The following is a 26,714-nucleotide window of genomic DNA, read 5'->3' as shown; positions in this document are numbered from 1 at the left end:
GCAGAAAGGATTTGCTAGTATTTAATCGGCGGAATCGGTCACATGTGTAATGCATATCGTCTGTGTATTTTATTAAAACGTTATTGCCATACAGTATATCAAAGTACACCGAGTGAGCAAACACACGGGACTATAAAGTAAACAATTTGGTACATTTCGAAGCTAGTATAAAAACATTGTAAAGTAAAAACATAGAAGAAAATGTAAAATTATAGTTTAAAAATTATGCGTTGCAAGTAATCATTGTGAAAAAATTATTTTCTAAAACGTTTTGAGTATATATTTATATTTTTAAATATTTTGTTGGATTAATTTATTGCACACAAATTATTATATTTGTTAATTTAATGTTCAAGTAATTTATTTTCGCATTTGTAATATAAGAAAATCGATTATTACTAGAAAAATATTATATAATCTAAAATGTTAAATGTTTTAAAACGTACCATAAATTGAAGGATATGTACATAGATCGTTTTTAAGATAGGGAATGAGTGAACAATATCGATTGTTATATCGTAATTTGAAGCCGATTTTAATTTAGTTAATTTTTATTTGAAAGTATATTTATAATATTAAAAATTAAACATTAGATTTTTAAATTAATATTATTGTTGGATTATAGATTGGTCATTACCTACAATGTAATTTAGACTAATCAAATTTTGGGAAAATAAAACATGTTTCTAAAAAACTCGAATTTTCTCTAGGATGAACAACCGGGCAACGGTCTTGTACAGGAAGTCTAGAAAAATATTTAGGATAAAATAGAATTTTATCGCGCTAAAGCGCGGCTAATATTTTTAAAAGATATACATGCGAAAATACATTTATAGTCTTTTACATTCGCATAAAAGAGAGAGGGAGACAGAAAGAGAAAGATTTATCAGAATCATTTCCTCTGTTCTCAATAAACAGGAACATTAATGGCGCAAGAAATGTTGGTCATTGGTAATATCAAATTTACTATCACATTGCTATCTTCAATCTTTCTGTCTGACAAAGATCCGTTGAGAAGTAATCGCTTATTTGCAGAAACTAATATCGTCGACCACATTGGAATTAATTTATTGCGTAATGTGTCATGCACATTAATAAGTCGCTAATATCGTTCATATCATGAGTTCGCGTCCAATAAGCTCTTGTTACTTGGTATGATATAAAGATACATGACTCCTATATCTACCGTATTCGGTTGCATTAGGTCATCTCATGCCCTAGTTAATGTTATGGATTGTTATTGCAATGTTAATGCAACATGCAAACAACCAATTAAATAATGCTGATTACTTGTAATGAATAGTACTGATTATTTGCAATATTGTTGATGTTTACAATGCATCTTGACAATTACATAACATTAATTTTTCTCAATGAAACTTTACTTTATTATAATGTGTTATTATGTTCAATATATTAAAATATATACTTGATCCATTGATTGGCACTAACAGCTGATTGCTTTTTGATAAGTATGAAACATAATATAAAATCTCTTATGTTTTTTTAATTCTAATTATTAATTAATTATGAATCGAGGACAAAAGTTGATATTCACATTCGATTAAATTATCATTAAATAGAGGCTTATTATTTTCTTTTCTCTTAGTTATATAAACGCGAGAAAAGACAAGCGATATAGTCATTCGATCATGAAATATTATGTCTAGAAATATAAGTACTTGTTTAATTTACTTGTAGTCTTTATGAACATATATATCGCGAGATTACTTCTGTACATCCATTCGATAGATTCTCGTTTTCCGTGGGTGGCCATTGAACTCGATACAGGTTCTACGAACTGAAGCGTATCTACGGAGAATCCACCTCAAAGCGTGGAGGGAGGTACACATGTAAAATGTATGCGTCAGCCATTTATATACCAGAAAATGTGTGCACGCTTGCTCCATGAGATATTCATCTACTTGCATCTAAGAGTATCCTACCCTCCTACGTGACATAGTTGTACGATAGAATATCAATAAAACCGGAATTGCGAGATGTTGCATTGCTAAGGCTTATGCGCGTAAGCTATCAAAGCGCATTTACGTGCTCTCCATGACATTGGATGTTATGACATATGTGTGACAGTAATATGACCGTATTAGTTGCAGTAGCAGGACATTGTTACGGCATTCAATCTCTATGTGAACATGTGCCATGAAAACGCGTGTCTGCAAATATGACATAATGTGAAATTGGTCTTGATATTGAGTTATTGTAGAATTTATTCATTCAAATATATGTTCACATAAACAAGAAGACTTATATAAGGTCATTCATATATCGTTCTATAAATTTTGATATGCAGCAAATATCATATATGATCATATAAAAAGAGATTATCATTTGAAAATGTTTAAGTTTAATAGTTTCAATAAAAACTGTTTAGATTTTTTTAAGAATTAATAACTTATGAACTAAAAAATTTTATTATATAATGGTCTAATTAACGAGGATATTTTTTCGTCTACGTTATTCGTTGTATGTGATTTTATCGTCATATAAAGTTATTATTTTATACTCTTGAGATCAATATCTTGAATTAGGACTATTATATGTTCGAACATATATATAAATTATATCTGCAGATCACAAAAAAGTGATATTTCATAATAAACATAACTTTTATTATGTTTATTACGAAAGTATTTAAAATGTTAACATAACTTCTATTATGTTTATTACGAAATTTAATAATTAAATTTAAACATTTAACAAACGAGTAGAGTATCTTAACTATATATGTATATCATAAAGTATAGTGTTTCATGATAAACCAAGCCACGTGTGTCTTCTGTCCCGTGTTTCAGGGGCAAAGGACTCTGACTCCTATTTTGCTAGATACGTCTCCTCTCACGCTACAGCAGTATATGGTATCCCGAAGATATCTATAAAGTTCTCTTGAAACATGATTACGCTTCCAAGAAAGAACACGCAAAGATTAAAAAAATAATTTGCAATGCACTCCATACTTTCGTTACCGTTTGTGCGAACGTATTAAGACGTTAATGTTACACATAACAATATTCCATATCACGAAGAATCTAGGATGGCAACATTAGTTTTCTGATGAAAATTATTTCCGGACTTAAACGAGTTTTTAACGATTCAAATCGTACAGTCTTACTACTGTCTTTGTTTAAAGCAACGTCATTGATATTGGAAATTTCAAATTTTTAAAAGTTTAAAATTTTAAACTTTGAATTCAGTTCTTTTGCAGGGAATCGTGAATCTTATAGAGTTTACGATATCAGTGTCTAATATTATCGCGTTTTTTAAATGTCATGGTATTAACGTTGGAAACTATTTGAAGTGTCAAAGTTTAGACAGTGAATGACGTACAGATAAAAACGTAGACAGAAGGAAGAAAACGAGCGCGAAACCAAATTGGTTCGAGAGCATCGTTAACCGCCATCGAATCGAGAAAAAGAGCGAGAAAGAAGAGTCGGTAGCAACGGGTGGTCGCACGTGTGCATCGAGGCGAACGAGTTTTGTCGTCTCTCATGATCAACGACGTGTCGAATGTATTTCCCTGACTGGGAAAACAACAACCCGCGACCGAAATGCCGGGTTACCCCTTGTACACCTGTGTCCCACGCATTTCTCGTAAAATTCACTGTGTAACAATGTAACGTCGTGATTCAACCCTCGCGACAATTCCCGAAAATCAGCTCAGCGGGGATGAACAAAAGAAGTCTGGCGTCTAGACGACTGAATATTATGACGTGAAGTGACGAGGGGGGGTTTATTATTGTCTTCCTTCTTCACTTTTCTCCTGGCCATTCGACATTTGCATTTTCGTCGCGCGAAATTCGGCGGTTTAATTAGCACTCTTTGAATGTTTTACTTATTTTCATTATAATTACTTTTTTAGATATTTTATGAAATAGTCGGATCAGAGTGAATTCTCAATGAATGAAAAAAATCCAATTTGATATTTATCTTTGAGATTTGTATATAAAATATTATAATAATATTCTGACAACAAAAAAATATAAGAACTTGATATCACAAATTTAATTATGATAAAGACTCAAATTAATTAGTAGTTTTCGAAAAAAATGAAATCTCATTCTTTCAAAAAGTTATTCCTTTTTTAATTATTTTAAATAGTAAATTCTTTAATTAAGGAAAACAAATTCTAAATAAAAAGGAAACAAAGGGATATAGAAATAAATATGGATATGGAATAAAAGTAAAAATTTTTGAATCACACACAATTTATACAAATATTTTTATAACTAGAATTGAAAAATACGATTATATGTTTTATACATACAAGTTTTTATATTTATATATATTTCTGTAAATATATAAATACAAATGAAAAAATATTCTTTTTACAAGGAATTTTTCAGATTGATTTACGAAAGCTTTCTTAATATCGGACGATATATAGTGCTTTATATATTTGATCTGGATTCTAAATATCTAGAATTGAGTGCATCGTACGTATGTTACCTCTGGTCTTATCAGCACCGTCGTATACTGCGTATGCAGTAGAGCTTAGTGATAGTAATGCAATGTCAATGACCTGATATATCGTGGATCTACCTGATTCCAGCTTCCAGATGTAAACACTTACCCATCATTCACATCTTTGAGAGATTCAGAACACAAAGATTTTAAAGAATCAGATCAGATAGATTCACAAACCTTCGCTTAACTACGTTGCGACTATAAATGTAATATAGTATTCTGTGTACAACTACGGAGAGGTTCAAAGCTGTTCGATTCTGAGAACGAATTTTTATTCCAAATTTTTCAAAACGTTATGGAGCCGTCTCCTTAAATAATTATAATCAAACATTTTTAAATATTGAGAGTCCGATGATGTGAAAAAAGATTTTCTCTGTTTCCCTTCCTTTTCTCTTTCTTTCTCTTTTTATTCTATCATTTTTTTAATAAAGGGCACAACACAATTTATCTTAGGTAGTGTTCTCGCTGTATTTTATTCTTAAATAAACAGTTTTTATTAGTGCATATTTTGAAAAATACTCATGAGAGTAATGCATAAAAATAATGCCAATGAAAAATTTCTTAATATAAATATATTGAAGTAGGAAAAAAATGCTCCGGGATAATTTCATTATCTCACTTGTTTAATTAAGTATAATGTGGCAGAAATATTTTATTCTCTTTATTCATAAATACAAATTAACTTTTATTTTACACAAGAGAAAATGCTGTCGCGAAAGTTATCTTCTCAAGACGAAAGATGAATAATATAACATTGATCATATACTGCAATAAGATATGTAAAATCGCTTCGTCGCTTTGACATAACTAAAATATATTTAAAATTCACTAGCACTATTTAGGAAACAATTTTTTTTATTCTAATTTATCTATAAAAGCTTTCGCGTACTTCTCTTAGTTTCTTTCCCTTACTTCTCTTCAGAATATATTTTTTAATACTTTTACTTGTCACAATGTTAGTATCTAAATTTTTTTAAATATATCTAAACGTCCGCGAAGGTTTGATCGAACTTTCAGTTATCCATAAATATTAAACATTTCAAAAAATGATGGAGTCCATCACTCCGACAGAATTGCAGTATCACTGATGCTGAAAACGTGGATCTTTCGCGTGTGGTGCGCTCGGGATCACGTACACGTTATGATCTACAGTTGTGATGGAGAGCTGCGTGACCATGAACAAAGACCACCTTGATCCTGGGTGCAATGCCGCACGATTGTCACGAATTAGCACTGTTATCCGTACACGCGAGACGTGCGACCGTTGATTTTACCGGCTCGCTAAATGTCGGTCAATCCTGCATCGGGTCGGCATTTTGTGCGCTGCGACAAATCGCAAATTCAATTCGCGTTCACGCTCGCGCGCGTTCGCAGAGCAACGAAGCGCGATCAACGATAAATTCTGCCTGTCACGTAGAACTAGCGATTCTATAAAGTTCATTCTGGGCGTGAGATTATATCCAAGGTGAAAGTCGTAGCTCGAACCTAGCGAGTTTTCAATTTCAACATCCGTTCGATTCGTCATTTATTTCGATAGTAAAATAAATCGGATTTCACAACTTGTTAAAATATATACATTCAATATACAGTGCAATCTGTAAACTTGTAGTACTTAATTTTTATTGATTTTACAAAATAAATAAAATTTGACTAAAGCTTGACGAAATTTATTTTCAACTAAAATTAAAAATATATTCTAACTAATAGAAGAGAAAGCAGAGATATAGAAATAAATACAGATATGGAATAAATAGAGAGAGAGAGAGAAAGAGAGAGAGATAAAGAATATTATTTTTATCTAAAATTAAAATGTGCACTAAATAATAAAACAAAATGAAGGTATAAAAATGAATATAGATGTGAAATAGGATAAAAGATATCAGTTAACATGGAAAAAATAAATATGAATAATATCCATACATTAAATATACATTGAATGTATGGATAATATACATTGAATATGAACCGTTGTGTACTTTTATTGTGTTTCTTTTACTTCGCAAAAAGTTTTAAAGTATTTTTACTTATAAAAGATGTTACATTAGTTAATGCAATTTTTAAAATATATTGTTTAATATTATTTAAATAACACTAAAATTGATAATATTTAATATTTAATTAATTTTTAATAATCATTAATCTATTTTTTATATGACGTTCATATTTACGTGCTATATAGATATAATTACGATTAAGATATCTTAATATTATTTATATGATCGATCACCAAAACTTACACTCTTCTGGTATTTATTATGTAACAAGCCTACTATTGAATCAGTTTAAAGCTACGTGCATCATGAGCGATTAATTGTATCATTCGGCTGATGACGATGTACCACTTATCGTTTTTGCATTGACTTCTTGAAGTAGACTTTATTACAGATACTTGAATATTATTCTGTCTCTTATTAGACGTTTGAGGAATCACAGTTTTACTCACGCTTTTTTCTGTCACAACAATATTGCATCGCGCGTTAAGAAATTGTCAAGAATGCATTAGATAAATATTTAAAAGCACATGCGCAAATAAGTATTTTGCAATTGAACTCTTTTTTTATTTGTTCTATAATAGCAAACGTTCTAATATAGAACGTTCTAATATAGAAAACGATTAATTTTTTGCACGATTTATTCATCGTAGAATATATGTACATGTATATGAATGTATAGAGATGCGCATCGCACTAATGAGACGACGTAACTTTGTATCATAATAAAAAAAATGTACAGAATTGTTAGATGTATAATAACTTTTTCAATTTACATTTAATTAAAAACTTTTTTGTTATCACAAAGTATCTTTCATTAATATTTACAGTGACCATCCTAAAGTTTATAAATTCTTCGTGCAAAATGTGAAAACAAGATTGAGTTTGTACGATAAATTGAGTTAAGTACTCTCATAACTCAGTCTCTACAAAATGTAATTACTTGTAAAGGTTGAGTTATTGCATTTCGCGTGCTCACACAATTTTGTCAATAATGTAGCAGTTTTAAATTAACAAAGCATTTTGATGTGCAGAAAAGCTGTGAAAAATGAAGGATGACGTGGACGAGGATGATGCTGGCACGTCCTCTCCGTATGCTGCGTCCGTGTCTGAAAGCACCAATTCATATGGGTAAGTTAAAATTGTCTCATTTTAGGTTGGCATGCTAATAATTACTTCTCCTTTGTTGTGATGTAACGAAGGTAATACACGTGATAGTACATTTTGAATTTTATTTTTTTTTATTAAAAAACTCACTGTCATTGTCATTGTTATTATATACCTAAATTAGAAATAGATTGATTTGTATTGATTGTTAGTTACCGAAATAATATTTATCGCGAATTTTAACCTATACACGTGTATTGGTTGAGCTACAATATTTTACGCGTCGAAAACGAATCGTTTTACTGATACGCTTTTGCAGGAATGTATGATGTTATTTGCTAAATTTGCACGAAGGGAAAAGATTTAATAAAATTAGGCAAGTGATTAAATCTTAAAGCAAAGATTACACGTATAATGATTACACGTCAAAGTTTAAATTAGCTCATTCAAGAAAAAATACATACAGAGATTACTTTCTACATTGAGAGAAAAATGGTTGTAGTTACTAATTAATTTAACCATAATTTATAGTTATATTCTGCGCCAATTATAAATTTTAAAGTGAAAATTACACATTAAAGTTTACATTAGCCTATTATAGAAAAAAATACCTATAACGATTGCTTTTTACATTGAGAGAAACAATGGTTGCCATAATTTAAATAGAATTTATAATCGTTTTCGATGCCAACTATATATTTTGGATGGAATAAGTATAAATAATAATTATTATCTAATATTATAGCAGTAATACAAATTCTGCTTCTAATTATTTTTAACCATAATTATTAATTAACCATAATTATCTTACTATGCAATTATAGTCAAATATACCAAATATTTTTCTCTCACAAGTTGTCAGTGTAACAAATCGACAATTACACATAAGTCATTCTGTGTGCGCGCGAGTGAGCGTGTTGATTCGAGAACATGAAGATTCTCGAATCTTCTATTTCACTATTCTATTTCACAATGACGAAATTACACTACAAAGGTAGAGTTTACTGTTAATTCAATTATAGCTGCTTATACGAATACAATCTCTCTAGATAATCGCTGCTTTTCGGCTAATTAATCAGCTGTAAATGCAACGTATTCCTGCATTTCATCAACTCCTCGGTTTACATAGCTAATCAAAAGGGTTTTGCTCTTGAAATTGTTGAAGACACGTCGAACCATGTCAAAACTTTCATATCTATTATTTGAACACAGCTTTAAAACCGACGAAAAATGTTTTATCCCTTTTGTTATTTTTTTTTTTTTTTTCCATGGAAACATTATGCGAATTTCAAATCTCTTAAAATATTTTACAATTATTTTAAGGCAATTCCTATCTGATTGAAGCGAAAAAAATATAAAGTTAAAGTTGTATGTACAGGCGCACATTCCAATACAATTAATTTTCTTATTTATTAATAATTATATTTCAATAATAGAACTAAAAGTTATTTTGATTCCAAAAATGTCTAATTATCTTCTGCTATTTTATTTTCTATTATACATTGCCATGAAATAATTAATAATATAATTTCAATACAAAAAGACGAAATATTTTTATTAGAGTACAACGTAATGTTACGAGAAAAAATATAAATATCTCGGCAATCCTTATTTGTAACAATCTCATGATAAAACATTTCTGATTTGCATCTAGAATAGGAACGATATAATCAACACAATATCTGCATGCACACAATGGACAAGTTAGTTGATATTCGTAACGTTTCACTATCCGTATAGAAAATTACGCGATGCATCGAATCGCGGCCTATTATCTTATTTACACAGACAAATATAAGAAACTAATCCGATATCTTGCACACGTGATCTTGGACTGTATACCGCAATAAAAGAGTTATAAATGAATATTTACTTTAAACGATAATAAAAGAAGAGCAAAATTAGGCAATACTTGAAAATATAAATTATTGATGTTCGCAGCGACACAAATATATGTAAAAAATATCACGTAAAATAAATCCTTATCGAATATTACTACGTGTGCGCGGTTACCGCGATTACTGTTTCGAGAATATTTGCAACTTTTATTTGCCTATTCATTTGAAACACGAAGCATTGAAAAAAAGATCGCAAATATCAGGTCGTCACATTGGGTAGATCGGTTATCCAGAAATTCAATGCTTTCGTTTGTTATATCGTTTAAAGCGAAAAGTATTATCGATATTCCTCTACAGTCTACATTAATGAAATTTTAACAAACTGCGCAGTTCGTTTTTTAAACATCGACCTTTGAGTTTTCTCAAATTCTTCTCTGCGTCATCGATTTAGATGGTTCTAAAAAAACTTAAGTTCCCTTTAACACTTTTATGATTTTATATATCATAAAAATCATAAAATCAAAAATCCCCGCAATAGCTCATCAAAGATCGAAGTCCTATCAACATTAAAAACAAATTTTTTTAATAATAAACTATTTGCTTAAGAATCTCGCATTATGTAATTATAAATATACAATGAAATATAATTTACTAATCAGCTACGCAATTGATCACACATTTAGCTATATAATCTTTATAATCAATTAATTAAAATAGAAATAATCCTATTTTCGGACAAAGCGAATCTTAGTAATACTAAATGCAAATTTTTGCAAGTATATTAGATATTTCAAAAAGTTTTATAAATTTCGCAAGATTTGTTGGACTTGAAACGCAATCACAAACTGAAGCTGAAATTAATATCTCAAATTAGATTGATCGTCTATTTTAATAATGAAGCTAATAAGCATCTTAAAAATCTGTAAATAATTGTATAATTAAATTATAATATTATAAAGTTTATAAAATTTATAATTAAATAATAATATTATATTATAAAGTCATGTCGATATTCTCATATTTTACGTGTTTAAAATACATGAACTAAAAAAGACTCGTCTATTGTGAACGTGGCTTAAAAAGCAATTATGCGAACGCGTAAAAGAATTCGGCACGAGAGAAAGGAAGAACGAATATGTGGCTTCATTTTATACATGCGATCTAAAACTCCTTTCTTATCGCTGGCCTGTCAGTGTGAGAGTTGCCTAATAACGTATTGTTATCATGCCAGGCGCACGAATGGACGAGCGGCGGGAGAAGACGAGGGGAACGATTGGTCGTCTCCGCGTGGGGGGAAAGCGCTGATTGGTTACCGGGAGTGGGGGTAGCGTTCGCCGAGCAGTTTAGATCCGACCGTCGTGAGTTGCAGTCTTGCCGGTACACGCTCTCTCTTTCTCTCTTTCGCGCTCTTCTTTCGTCTCTCCTATTCCCAGTTCTCGGGTAGAGCCGTATGACGTTCAGCGATTGACAGTTTCGTGGATCTCGGTAAGGTGTACAATGCCGTCGTTTCGACGCGTTGGCGGAGCGTCGTAATCGTTTGTTCGTGAAAAAAAAAAACGCAGTTTCCCGCGCGCGCATGCGAGCGCGTGCGTGGCCGTATCTCTTACCTGCGTCGCGACGTTGCGACCGGCAAGTAGTAAACAGGTGACGCCGACGAACGGAGCGGAACGACGGCCGCGGCGTCGCGCTGTACTGGTAGCGGTTGACCTTTTGCAACACACAGTGCGTCGCGTGTAAATTGCGCGAAATAGCAGTGGCCACTGATCGGACGGTGTTAGAAATAAATCGCAGCTCCGCACCACAGTGGACACCGTTCGGTATACTGTGTCAAGGCCACCGACGGCGAGTTCGCGCCTCGTGTCACTACGTAGCGTATTTCTCTGCGTAATACCGAAGGAAGGACAGATAGAGAGATACAGTGATAGAAAAAGACAGATCGCGTTTATGATCCCTGCATTGCGATCATCGAAAAACCCGCGGTTTCGCAATCGAATTCCTCAAGATTTGTCTCTAATCTGAAAGACGGTGTCAAGGCCAGTGTCAACTTCCGGCGAGTGTTTTACGAGCGACGGTATAGCTCTCCTGCTCCAACAACAATCGCGCGCGCGCGCGCGCGCGCGCGCGTGCATGTGTCAAACTGTCATCAACAGACTTCGATGGGATTGATAAAAATTGCGTAAACATCGTCGTAACGATCTAACCCCGGCTCTGCGAGTTTCAGTGGAATGATACTTGTGCGTGAAATCTACAATAAAGTTCATATACGTTAAAGAACACCACGGTCGATGTTTGTCCGCAGAAACCCGGAACGATATATCGCGACATCAGATTCAGAAACGACGGAACATTTAGCGCCGGTACATGTTTCATCGATCGATTGATCAAGCTGGACTTCTCGTAACATTTGCCAGATACGGGCAAGGCCGGAGGCCTTTATTATCGCCGCGCGAATAAGCTATCGAGCGACCGCGATTAATCACCGACTAACCAGTTAATTTTAATTCGGCCCGCAAACAAGCCGTCGCCGTTGTGATAAGACGGCCGAGAGACATCGCTACTGACAATTACGCGTCACCGAACGATGCTTGCTGTTCTCCAATATGGCGAGCGACGCCTGCAGGGACACCTGCTACGAATTGCGACCTATGTTTACCGGTGCAAACGAGTGATTGTTGAATAAATCGCGAATAAAGACAAGTTGCGGTAACAATCGTCGTTATCTTCGTGACATAAAAATTGTGACAACATTGACGGATAAAGAAAACGAATTGAAAAGTTTGCGACTTACAATGGCCAACGACAACAGGCGAACGTACTTTGTACGGGCAAACGGATGAGAGAACTTGTTTTTTTCCTTTAGAAGACGTATATTTATTTATCGATAAATGCATCTCGAAGTGTACGGCATGTGGCAGCAGCAACAGCAGCAGCATCAGCAAGCGTTTTTGAGGGGTTTGCCCTCGCAACATCCGCAACAGACTCTCCATCCAGGGATCATCGGCACGGATAACCACGTGTCACATCAGCAGCAACATCATCAGCATCATCGCGCTACCATTATGGATTTGCCGGTACCAAGGTCAGTCTCGTTGTCTTATTACGAGATAAAGTCGCCGGGTGTATCAAAGTGAACGGATATGCGGATAGGTATCGTGCATCCAGTCGCGCTCGGATTTGAATGTCGCGAAATTTATGTATCAACCTTCGTAACGTCACGAAGATAGTTCTTCCATATCTCTAATCACAGTTCCTATTGCAAACTACCGTGTGTCTCCTGATTTTGATAAAATATACTCTTCAAACTTTTGTAAATCTCACTCTTAAACATTGAAAATTGAAATTCTTTTTCAAGACTGGTTCAATTTTCACTCTTTGGAATAAGATGCTACTCGAAAGAATAGAGAGTAAAGTTTTAGAGAGTAAGCATTTTTTCATTCTCAATTTAATAAAAATTTAATTTTTTTCTGAGACATAAGTCAACTCTGTTAGATATCAAAGAAGCAATGATAATACAATTAATTTTTTGAGTTAAATAACATTTGTTATTTTCTAATGAATCTTCTGTATGAGTGTCAAAATGTAAATTAATCCATTTCTATGATTAATCTCAAAAGAAACAACATCCATGTTAACGTATGCATTTAAATAATAAACTAAATTTGAGTCAAATTTAATTTCTCGAGTTTCTTGAGTTAAATTGTTTAACTCCATTGTATTAATTAAATTAACGATATATTGAGTAAGACCAGTGGCGATCTATAGAAATGAACTCAAATTAGGTACAATTTCATATTATGAATTTAACAGTGAACAGTATAATTTTATTGGCATTTTACCTTTAGCTTTATCGTACATATATGTAGCGAATGATAATGAGGTGTTCTTTCGCTTTATGAATCGTATTCAAATGGAGAATATTTCAGAATCTCAGATCGTTAATTTAATGACGTTAATTTATTTGATCAATTTGAAATTAGTCTTCCTTTAAGAAAGTGTCTTGAGACACTTTATCATTTATTGTAACTGTTCGATCTAGAACCTAAAGTTTGAATATATATAACATGTCAACTTTTCTGAGAACAATTACAAATATGTTTTTATTCTTTAAAATTGAGTGTCTACAAATAATGAAAATTACATATATGTGTATATATTTTATTTTGTTATACTAATAAACAATAATTCGTTTATATTAATATTTTTAGTAAAAAAGAAGGCTTAGTCGATATTTATATAATATTTTATTATGACAACTCATAAATAATTAATAATAATAATAATTAACTCGATTTAGAACGTTATAGAAAAGAAGTCAACATAATTACTCGATATAGAAAAATTATTATAAAATTCTGTTGGCGAACATATGTGTATAAGTTACACGCACTCGCCGCAAATTTAAAAGTAGAAAATATTAACAACTTTTATCCATATTATATGCACACATAAAATATTGTATACATATCTGACATAGCATATCGGCATTTGTGTATTCTAATGGCACATAAGACCTTGGCTTTTGGTCTATCTAAGTATATATATATATATATATAACCAATGTGTCATCGCTGTGCAAGAATATTTTACTGTGGATAAATTTATTCATGAATGCATAGTTGTCTTTCTCTAATGATTAACTATTTCAGTGATAATTTACTTTCATTATGAGCGCGATAATATCGGACATTTGCGTGTCTCTTTCTTTACATTCTGCTATATTTTAAGATTAGTTGCTTGTCTCTCATCTTCTGTTGAAATCCAAAAACTTTTACGGAGGCATTTCCAAGATCGGTTGCATTTTCATTCAAACGTTGTTACAACCATTGCTTCCTCCGCCTTTCCAATCTTCCATCCTACTGTGTGTCAATGCGTATGTTTATGGTCTAATTAAATTTAACATAAAAATTAACGCGAATGATTTAATAAAAGAATACAAATTTTGTTGCTTTTTTTAGTTTTATAATTTTATACGTAGTTATTTCTTTTCTATTTCCGTGCTCAAGTAATACAATGAATGTAAAATTGAAACTTCATAAAAGTGTTAATTGACAATAACTTTATTATATATTATTCGAGCAATGTTTCCATAACTACATTATACGAAATGATAGCATTGAGAGATTGATTTTTAAATATTTTTATTGCATCGCAACAGTGATTAACTATAATATGATTAACTATAAATATAAATAATGTATATCAGTATATAAACTATTTTTTTAACGTTGCATTACGTTTGTAAATATATTAAAGAATTTATAGTTTAAGATAAAAAAAATGAATTAAAGCCATTGTAGAACAGAATCAAAGCTGTTACACAATACGAATTAATAAGCTTGTTATTTATTAAAGCTATTACACAATACGAATGAATTAGTATTGTTATAATTGAAAAGATTTTTATTTTTAAGATTTTAAATAAAGCGTATTATTTTTCAGAGTAGCATTTCTCGCAATACAATTATTTACAGGCTTAAGATGCTTATTAACATCAGATTATGATATCCTTCTAACAAATAAGATGCTTATAAGCATCAATATTATTAAATTGTTTGTTATCTTAATTTGTAATATTATAATACTATTTTAGTTCTGTTAGGATTACGTTTCACGATTGAAAATTAAATTCGGCTTGCAGTTTGCAGAATTGGATAGATATATAAATTTATACCGGATTATTTAAGCATTAAAAATCCAGCTCAACCGTTTAAAGCTTTCATTACCTAGTTGTTGTGTAGGTATTCACATCACAATCTTAAAAGATACTTTGTTTAAAACGTGTTATATTATGTACTGGTGTCTGATATTATTCAAAAGTTTATAATTTATCCTACACTATTCATGACAGTTTGACTCGTAAATGGTAACATATTTATTGCGTATAGCTACCTTCGGAAAAATAATGAATTTAAGAACAAATAGCGTTGAAAGTATTGGAACTCACGTGTCACACGTGAAACATTATCAAACTACTGTAAAAACTGACGACTATTGAAAACAAAACTACGTGATTAATGTGCAAAGAAGATTGTATTGTGTGAAGATTTTATTATTTTCGAAATTATCTAATCTTTACTCTTTGTTTTAGTTTGAACATTAAGTAAAACCGAAAAAATATGAATAATATTCAAAGTTAAAGTTTTTATCTTCTTTACGACTATTTAAAATGTCCGACTAAGTTTTTTCATTCTAGTTTAGGTGTGACTTACATCTTATCTTCTGAAACTGTAAAAAAAAAGTTAAAAATTTTATCAGAAAACGTCACCTATCTGAGAATTATGAGATTCAAGTAAAAAAAAGTGTTAGCAACTTTAAAAATGTAAAAATACTACATATTGCCACAAATATTTATGATATATTTTATTTTGAAATTTTTAATTTACTTCATACATAAATGTAGTTACTTATTTGCATATTCATAAAATTTATGTTTCGTATAACCGAAGAAAATTATAGAAATAGTAAATTATATAAAAAAAAATATATTTTTTAATCCAGAATGTAACAAAAATGTATTTTTTTAATATTTTGATTATATAAGCTCTTAAGTCATGTCAGAAGATTGATATACCATCGACGAATAAAATTCGAGATAATCGATGAGTTTTTACATCATTGACAGTCAAGTATTCGTATTAAAGTACACTTCATGGAAGTCTAACGAACGACCGTGCTCGTCCGCTTTCTCGATCGAATTTTACGTCAAACGAGACGAGCGATTTATCGCATAAAGACAAACGCGACATGGTTCTGTATGGTTTTGAATCCACACAGCTTGATTTGCATGGCGAATTAATTCAACTCGACGACCTTTATAAGGAACGACATAATAACATTAATGATAACCTGTCTCGTTTGCATGCTCCCAAGAGAAACCTCGTGTAGACCCAAAAGAGCAAAGGATATATAATCTTATACTAGTATTATATTTGACAATTATATGAGCATATGTAGGTGATTTATGTAATAATTAGTCATTGTGTGTTTTAAGAAAGAATTTAACTTGATAAAGGATGAACAAAGTACTAATAAAAATTAATAGTGCATAACGGAATTGCATAATTCAATGATTATCTATATATTAGAAATATCTGCTACAGAAAGCAGAATAGAAAATTTTGTAATATAGCTCTAACATTTCGAAGATTCTGCAAATCTTAATTTACCGTTATTAATTAATAATTCATATACCATTACTACGTAAAGAACGATTTATCTAAAGTATCTAAAAATTTAAGTAGACACAGATCTGAAAATAATTTTATTGGATCATCAAAATAATGTAAAAAAACTGAAACATAATGAGCAGTGCTGCACAAAATCTGTCAATCACTTTGAGCGTCCTACATACTTATTTTGATAGTCTCTAACAAAATTTATTTTCAGACCTGTAGCTAAATTTTTAAATACTTCCACAAAACCATTCTTTCCATGTATTTAAATTGGTTTTGAATAAATATAAATATTAATATTTCTCCTTCGATTGTTAAAATTAATTATTTTTCAGTAAATAAGTTAAAATATTATTTATTAAAATTATTGAAATGATATTTTGATTATTTAATATAAATGAAAATATTGACTTTAATATCTTTGACGAGATAATTATAGTTCCCTGTCGCCTACTCTTATTGGCCATTGCTTAAACAATTTTCGTATTTTTTTCATAAGTTACAAAGAGTTAACAAAGTCAGTACATATAATTCACATATACTTATCTGTAATTTATTTCTGATCACTATTCCTGTCGTACTGGTTGATATTTGCAAATCATACTTTGAGGTTTTTTTGGTTTGCAAATCTGTGTCTTCCTGCATACGCATTTACCTTACCTGTATTCCCAACTTACGTTGAAAATAATATCGATTGCAATGTTCATGTATGATCGCCTGTACCTTACCTACTTTGTTCGTCCCACCTATCGATCCCGTGAAATCGATCTAATAAATGTAAAACATTGCTGCATAATCCATTGTTCGCTGCTTTATATATACATATTACAGTTATTGAAACAAAAGTTTGTTATTGCAAATCCTTATTTTGCTCTTGCAAAGTCGAACCATATTTGAATTTTCTTATCAATTTCAATTTGACAAGTTTAATTACGGCATGAACAACACAAAAAACTTAAATTACCACACTTAATGAAGTATTAACAACATTATCTACTTCACGATCGTGCGGAAGAATAAAGACTCTTATCTAATTTTCGTAAGTTTGTCATAACTGAAAACTTTTAACTGCTACGAAATTATCTAATAATCGAATCGGATTTAGTGCGATTCTTTTAACGTATTCGAATTGGACATCTGACCTCGAAAATATCGGGTATTTGCATATAATATATATAATCTTTCCATCATGTGTTTGATAACCGATGAACCGAAAACAGAGGTCTTCTCTAATATTTTGTAAGACACGATTCTTGAATTGAATTTAACTCGGAAGCTGAAGATATATTTTCACTCTGGCAAGGTTTGATGCGATCTTGCATGTTCATTTCTCCGCTCGTTACGTAACATCTGCACAAGTGTAAGATGTATAAGTATCCGTTAGAAGCTTACTATTTCAATTGTCACAAATATACCAGCATCAAGCTCGAAATTAATGTTATCTTTGATGTTTCGTAATCGGATTAGACTGGAAAAAAAAGGAATGTTGTATCTGATTGTTATCTAAAGCAGTGATATGCAATTTTCTTTAAGAGTTATTTTCAGAGGATTATTTTCAGAAATACATAAAATTTTGTTAGTCGCATATATTGTTTATTTTGTTTGCATAAAATAGAAAATATTATTTTATATTTTCATCTATATATGATCCGGTGGATCGTAAAAATTCATGGGCGGATCGCAGCCGCAGGTTATGCTGATCTAAAGAATACAAAAGATATTTGATGTTTCTAAGAAAGAAATATTTTTCCAAAGAGCTGAAAAATGTACGCGTGATTTCTTTTCTACAGTAACTATATTTTTTATATTTGTTGTTTCCATATTGCCTAGGGCCTGTATTGTATTTAAAAAGAAAATAATTCTTTATATCAGTACTCTGAAATAAGAACGTTTGATGTGGTTCCGTAAATCAAAAAGTGCAAGTCGAGACATTGTGTGAGACAAACATCAAATATCTCTTTTATCTCTGTACTGTAGTTGGTCGTTCCCATTCTAAAATATCGATTTATATAACTGTCTCGAAAACACGCAAGTTTTATCAGATTGCTACAGTAAACAAGTAACAGCGTTAAGATATCTGACTTACGTAGTTGTAAATAATCAGTAATGACGAATTATTCATTTATTGTTGTCGCATGAATACAGGGCCGGGCAAAATAAACTATTATTTGAAACTGTCTAAATTGTTTATTTATTAATTCCAATATGTCAATGTAAAAATATGTATTTTTTAAACAAGATTCTCGAATATAAACATGAGAAATATGATGGAGAATTCTTTGTTTATGGCCTTTTAGTAATTTAAATCATAGTTCAAAAAATATGTTCATAATCGGTGATGGCTGGGGCGAAAGGGTTAATGTAATTAACGAAATTAATTGAATAGCTTTCGGAACAAGGAGATTTTGAACAGTTGTCTTGTTTGCTGACCACCTCTCATTTGCGGTTCATTCATACGCATATTGTCTAAACCTATTTGTACCTTTGCCTAAGCCTCGCTGGTCGGTTCGAGCTCACCAAAATTACCTGTAGAGACCTTCAAACCATGGCCGTAGTCGTATTCAGATGTGAAGGCTGAAGAGAACTGCGGTTTCTACGTGTTTAAAAAGGCGCGCTGTAGGTGTCAAATTCTTGCTAACTGTGAAGTAAAATAATCTCTTTCATCCAGTTTCAATGTATCATGCATTATATTATACTTAATATAGATGGTCAAAATGCTTACTTCGCAGTAAGAAGTTATACTTATATCTAGCAGTAACAAAAACTTTTTAAGTAATTTTAATTATCTAAATTTGATGCTAGAAATTGTCAAAATTCTATGCTAGAAATTAAGAACTACACAGTTGGAAAAAATGTGTTGAATTTAACATAAATCGCATGTCCCAAACGGTCCACTCAAATTTTTGAGTTAATTTTATATAAGATGAATATGTTAGAAGGTAACACAAATATTATGTAAGAGAATAAATATAAAGAAAGATAATATCGATTGTAAACCGTAGGAACACATTTTTTTTTTAGAAAATTAACATTTATGATATGTTAAATTAACACATTTTATTCATTTGTCTTAGAATTTATGTTTTAAAACGCATTATTTTTATATTACTCGTTCATTTACTCATAAATTATGTCATTTTGACACTAAGAAACATTGAATATCAATTTCACAAAAAATCTTTAAATAACATAATCACATTATGTTAAATTAACTCGAATATGATAAAAAATTCAACACAAACTGTTAACATAAACGTGAGTGGACCGTTTCCAACACAAATGCACAAATTTTTTTACTGTGTACAATAAAAATTTATCAAGTCTTTTCTAATAGCGAATTGGATGCACTTAATGCGCATTGATGTACATTAAAGTCGTTGTACACAAATTGATGTAAAAATGTATGTGTGTGTGTTTAATATAAATATAAAAATGGATTAAGCCATGAAATCCTCAATACATTTTATTAAGCTGTTAAGTAAAATCTGTATTTTATAATTCGGAATATTTGCATTTTATTTTTATATGGCTTAAATCAGTGTACAACCGAATTCGCTATAAGAAAAGAATGATACTAAATTATAGAATCAATAATAAAGGAGTGTTAAATCTATATATAAAATTAGCTGATATTTAGATAATTAGATAATACAGCAGAAAATAAATCCTGTGTTATAAAAATCTGAGAATTTAGCAAAACGACTTATGTGTACAAGCTCTATGTTACGTTATGTAACCATCGAAAAGTTATGATTGTTTTTTCGTGCTTCTCTCTTTTTTTCTGATTTTGAATATAAATATCGATTTTTCGGGAAAATAATATATTGGATGAAATTGATTTTGATTTAACTAACAAAGATTGATTTTTTTCAATTGTTTCGTTCAGTTCCTGTACATACATTCTTTCTATCTTGCGTGCATTCGGCAGAAGAGGGTAATGCACGATTGGGCATGTAATCACACATCATTTTCATGACACACGAGACCAATCGTCGCCTTCTAAATGGACTGAGTATGAATTGGTGTTCCGCGCTAAGTTACGCCACTCACGTACCTCACATCGTGTTCGATCATCGCATAAGTACATTTACTTCGAGGAAGAAGCTTATTTGTGTCTGCAAGCTCTCGCGATCGACATTTAAAGATTATAGCAATGAAGAATGTCTTTTGGTAGCTTAATATCTTGTTTCTTTTACATTTACAAAAAATTGACTTAAAAAATTATTTTTAAATATATTCGGATTGAGAGAAAATCAATTTAGTAGTGCTTTATAATATAGCATTTATATTAAAAAAATAATTATTTTGAAATAACTTGTGGACTTTATGCGATTTTCACGTTTTTTTTTAAGTATTACGCGAGAAGGTAAAAATTTCCTTTTCTTATCAATATGAGAAACACAATTATCACATAACGAAGAAAATATTTCAGATATTTCGTGTTAGTTTAATTAGTTCTACCTTGATCTTTTTAATTTGACGCTGCATTAAAGGATTAAAGAAACTTGCCAACCTCAAGCGAGTTCTTATTCTGTGTAGAACATGTAAACCGTATTTCCTAAAGTCTTTCATATTTTTCTAAGGCTGAGAAAAATATCCCCGACTTATTTTTCTTACTTTTTAAAAGTTCAAACAAAACAACTGAAAATTTTTAATTTATTTCTTGTTTTATTTAAATAAGAACTAAATTTGTCTCACAATCATATATGTATTTTTTAATTATTATTTAAATAGAAATTATTATATAAATAGACAATTTCATCAATAACGTTCATATTAAAACAATCATTCTTTTTCTATTCGTAATTTCGTATTGAGCTTGAAATTATATAATTGAAAGACTTTTGTATAATATATATGTATATTTAATAATAGTATGAAGGATATAGTATAATAGAAAATATAGCAGATTCGTAAGAGAGAGAGAGAAGCGATATTCATATATCGCTTTAGCCATTAGTTATGTAAGATTTTCTTGATTTTAATCAATAGTAAACGAACATAGTTATGCATAATAGTAAACGTAGTAGGAACGGGTTTATTCGCGAGTTATGTCCTCCTTTTACCGAGTATTTTCCAACGTATGTTAATTTATTTAATTAATTACTTGCGGAACCTCGAGAGAACATAGAGACTAATAATTTCCGTTTCGCTTGTTCAACGATTGAATATAAATTTCATATCGTCAAGGATGGTTTAATAAACGTAACACGATGTTATAATAATTGTAATCTCGTAAAGTGCAAAGTATCATCAGCGAATTATATTTCGAATGATTAAAAGATCAAAACAAATTATATAAATGAATAGCATACACATAACATAAATTTATTGTATTACTTTAACATTAATTTTATTTTAGAATATGTACATAATAATATTTTTAATAAGTTGTATTAATTTTCGCGTTACAATTACCATGATCGTGATATCGTGTTCGTTCAGCATTTTGTATCTCATTTTAACGACGAGAAGAAAAAAGAAAACGTAATTTCAATTCAGGAAGTTACGCTTTCCTTAATCCTGTCGAACTTAATTCACATCATACGTTATAATCCGTTGATTTGATGCGAATGACCTTGAATATAATTTCTTGAGGCTCAAGTGAATATTTGCTGAATACCATCACGCACTATTTTTGTCAATCCGCAATCATTCCTGCACGGTCGAGGACGAATCAAATAACAAAAAAAGCGCTTAATCCTGCAAAAACGGAGGAATCAAATCATGTATTTCGAAAAAAGTTTAGAAAGATAACAATATGATAATAGAGCATAATACAATACATTTTATAACACGTATGCATAAAAAATCGTTGTTTTAGAATTAATTAAATGGTAAATAAAACTATAAAGTGGAAAATTCGAAAAACTGCAGTAACAAAACATCACAAATTAAAACAGTTGGACAATATCTTTTTAAAATTGTTTTAAATACATATATTTTTGATATAATACTATTCGTCTTGACATTGTAATTGGAATTTTATTTATTTTTGAACATTTCGAAAAAGATGATATTTTGCGATTATATTTTATTTTAACGTACCTTATTCAGTCTTTCATTTCTTCTGTTAAAGATCAGATTTTCCATACTGCGTGTGCACGTAATTGGCTTGAGGTTCTTAAAAGAAAGAAAACTTTTTATATCATGTTGGTGCAAACATATAACATATTTTGATGATAAAATTTTTATAATACATTTTATTAAAAAAAAAAGATATTTCAAGATGATTATGATTTTGTTGAACGTATCTCGGGTTTACAAGTTGATTTGAAATCGATTGATTTTTAGGAAATAGTTTGATATCTACTAGATGTTTTATTGATCTTCTTCGAAGAATAGAAAATGAAGTCGATATTAAATCAAACAGTCTGAAAAATCGATCGATATTAACTTGATTTCGACTTATGGACCAGGGACATCTCTCAATCTTCTATTTTTTCAATCTATTCAAGATGATTTTTCCGCGTTGCATATGCACGTAATTTGTTTGAGTTAGATCTTGGAAAACTTATTTCATGTCGATACAAATACATGTAAGTATATTATATCGATGGTAGAGAGTTTTTATAATACATTTTATAATACTTTGATATGTTCGACATCATTAGTGTGGGCGCGTCTGCTTTCTCGCAACTGCGCTTCAAATATCACTAGGGCGAACATCTCAATCTCGGCTTTGTACTTAGACCTTAGGCAACGTAAACTCATTACTTAACCACTGCTCAAAGTATCATGGTGCGTCGACAAGGTCCGTAATTGCGTAATTCTATTCTGCAGAGCACGGAGCTGCTTTTACTGGTAAAGTTAGATCTTGGAAAACAACGAAGTATTTTCGTTATTTCACACGTTGGCACAAAAATTTTTGGCATAATAATTATTCTATTCTTTATATAAATCTAAATTTAATTTTGATGTCAATTATATGTGTATGCATATATATACATATATATATATTTGTATGTTACATGTTATATAAAGTCACTAATTCGGTTAAATAATGACGAGTTTTATTTAAGAAACCACTTATATATTTAAATATTTTCTAAAATTTTATTTAAAGTACATTATAGTATTTTTATAGCATTCTTTTAAATCTCTCTAGTTACTATATCGGTAACTAACAGTCGTATTTGCATTTCTAGATATAGCTATCTAATTTTGAATTCTAATTTTGTCATTTTGTAACATGATGATCGCATATGTTGTAAATGTAAAACATAAATAGAACTTTAACGATAAATACATGGTCAAGCTATGGTTTAGCATTTTTAATACTTTCGATTATCTGGCAGTAAAACGTTAACTGCTATATTTACTATAGCGATCGCTGTTATTCCGCGGCAGAGAAGTTGTGCAAGGTCGCGATCGAGACCTCCACAAGGCCGCTGCATTATTTTCAGTCTCGTTGTGTCAGCGTTTCGTATTTTAGTTCGCCAAGTATCTCCGCGAAAATGCGCCGCGACGAATAGCGCATTTGAGTTTAGCGTCATAATATACGTAATAACGCTTTCAAATATATAGATATATATATATGTATATATATCGGATCGAAAGAAACGATTCCATCGGGCAGCATTTATTACGTATGCAAGTGCGTTTCAAAGAGCATTGTGTTGTATAAATTAAATCGGACTTAACTTCACGCGACGGAAATGTAGTCCCCTCTTTTCTTTCCTTTTTTTTTCGCTCTCGTATACTTCGTCGTGACCTTAATAGTCGTCGTCATCGTCGTCAATCGGAAAATTGTCACTTATTACCAAGCGCATACACGCGAACGAGAACGCGAAATACGAATGCAGTTGTAGTATTTTCAGATGACGTGTTTGAACCAAGTTCTTTGAAACTGTAGTCTCGATGTGCAATTAAGAGAATTGCTTACGATTTAATATACTTTTCAGAATATGCTTTATTCTTCCGCGATACAATAGCATGCATTTCGAATTTTTATACATAATATATATTATAAGTACCTATCTTTACATATTTATCGGAATTAAGTCTTCCATATATTACGTAAGTACAAATTGATACTAACAATAATTTCAATTTTTATATTTTTTAATGCAAAAGATGGATTTTTATTTCAATGAGAGATTAAAAAATTGAACCTGATTAAATTAATTATAAATATTTTCTAAATTTTCTAAATAAATTTTATATAAATTTTCTTAAGAGAGAAAGATTTAAAAATGAATAGATTATAGAGCTTAATATCTTACAGAGATAATTTATAATTGATTGCGCACATTTTTATCTAGCGCGATATCGTAATATCATTTTTATCATCAATTCCCTATCGTGTAGGTATATTTGTAATACGTGTTAAAAAAGATTTCTTGAGGAAATATAAATAAATAATAATCTTTGGTAGAGGAATTTTATCGAAGATTTTTCCTCTCAAGAGACGCTGCTGTGGGAATCAAACTCTCAGTGGGCTGGGCGCTCACAAGCGGCGTGGTTCAACGACGAACTCGGTTACGTTCTCGCTATGATCGTGTGATTATGCTGTCCTTACCTAGGACATTACGTTCTTAGTTACGTTCAGCAGACTCTCAATTGCGTCATTCTCGCGTTTACGGAAACTTTTCCGACAATAAAAAAAATAATGAATACGTTATATCTGTCATCCTCACGTGACAAAGTAAGAAAACTACAACTACGTACAAAAAGAAAATTGTCACTCAAAAGTATAAAATATATTTTTGTTGTTATGTTTATCGTACAGGATTCTTTTTCTCGGAAATTAATTAATCTATCATTCATGTAGAAATCGTGAGAAAAATAATGATCTCTTTAGACAGAAATGTGAAATCATATGCGGCATAATTGGTTACGAAGGTAAAATAAAAAGAACATGCTTTTTTTGTATTAAACGAGATATATTTATCTACTTCCTGCATATATTTGTCTACTTCTCGCTGTTTCTCGGTCTTCCGGTGCAGATAAGGCATAATCTTCGCCTTGCGACAATGTCTAATGGACAATTACGCATCGGGTCGTTTTGCATACTCTTCGATATCTTAATGACACAACGTTCGCTTGTTTTTAACCGCTCGTAATTTGCATCTTAAAATAACCTTGCAACCGTGTTGCGCTTCTTTTTGCGCGGCACTTGCGAGCGCGCATCCGTTTGCATGTGCTTGCATATGCACGTGACTTAATTTTATCTATATCATTGTAGGATTGCATAAAGTCGATCGTAGAATTTGCACTCGCCAAAGTTAACACGCAGAGTACACAGACTGTAATTAGAACGTGCCAGTACATTTGGAAGTTGTCAACCATTAACATTTGTCAGGAATACTCGTTCTCGAACTTTGTTCGACAATACTTATTTTACGTATTCGACTATAAAATTATGTAAGATGCAAGAGAAGAGGGTGTTTTTTTTTATAAGTAATGCATAAGTAGTACATAAATTTTTTTACAATTATAAGTATTGCCTTGGAATTATACAAGACTGTTGAGCGAAGATCATTGCAAAGTATAAATGCACATATCTTTTCACATAGTTACATGTTTAACATACACATACCTACATATGTAGTTGCGAGTTATTCATTTTTCAAAATGCATGAACTGCACATGCTAAAAAAAGTACGTAAAAATTTTATTCCTATGTATAAAGTACAAGGTAAACACATTGACGTAAGTTTAATCTTTAGTCATTTATTCACTATATATGCATCGTTTTAGCCTGTAAAAATATTAAACTTATATTTTTTGAAACATGTTTTTATTCATATATCATTGAACACATATCGTCGTTTTCCATATATCATTGAACAAGACGTATTCAAAACGATAAATATAATATCTTACACTGAAAAAAAAGATTGGCTGCTGCAGCAAATTAGATGGTAAAATATGGCATAGCATTTTTAATTGGCTGCATCAGTCAATTCAGCCAATCTTTTTTTTCAGTGTACAATTAGTCTCTTTCATCTTTCGCGAAATATTTGTGTAAATATTTAAAAAATTTTGCGAAACAACTTAATGCAAAAATGACACGGGCATTGTTCTTCGATACTGGATTAGTTTTCAGTATTATTTAGTGTTATTTAGTCTTATTTAGTGAAATACGCATATATCGTGCACTGAAAAAAAAAGATTGGCTG

At 30.9% G+C, this 26,714-nt stretch overlaps 1 protein-coding gene across 3 annotated transcripts in view; it reads left to right on the top strand.

Moving 5' to 3' along the window:
- LOC108731265 (circadian locomoter output cycles protein kaput) overlaps window positions 1–26,714 on the top strand; it is a 92,789-nt gene that overhangs the window by 12,906 nt on the left and 53,169 nt on the right. The window contains exon 2 of one of the 3 annotated variants that reach the window (XM_018461508.1): window positions 7,508–7,604. In XM_018461508.1, coding sequence (XP_018317010.1) covers window positions 7,522–7,604 — 83 coding nt within the window. In that variant the 5' untranslated portion in view covers window positions 7,508–7,521. Of the gene's footprint in view, window positions 1–7,507; window positions 7,605–11,532; window positions 12,498–26,714 lie in introns of those variants that run through there. The other 2 variants (XM_018461506.1, XM_018461507.1) reach the window with 2 other exon arrangements.

Source organism: Mycetomoellerius zeteki, unplaced genomic scaffold, assembly GCF_001594055.1.
Source record: "Mycetomoellerius zeteki isolate Tzet28-1 unplaced genomic scaffold, Tzet1.0 scaffold122, whole genome shotgun sequence".
Lineage (NCBI taxonomy): Eukaryota > Metazoa > Arthropoda > Insecta > Hymenoptera > Formicidae > Mycetomoellerius > Mycetomoellerius zeteki.
The sequence above is the reverse complement of the archived record's forward strand: the minus strand, read 5'-3'. Positions and strand labels throughout refer to the sequence as shown.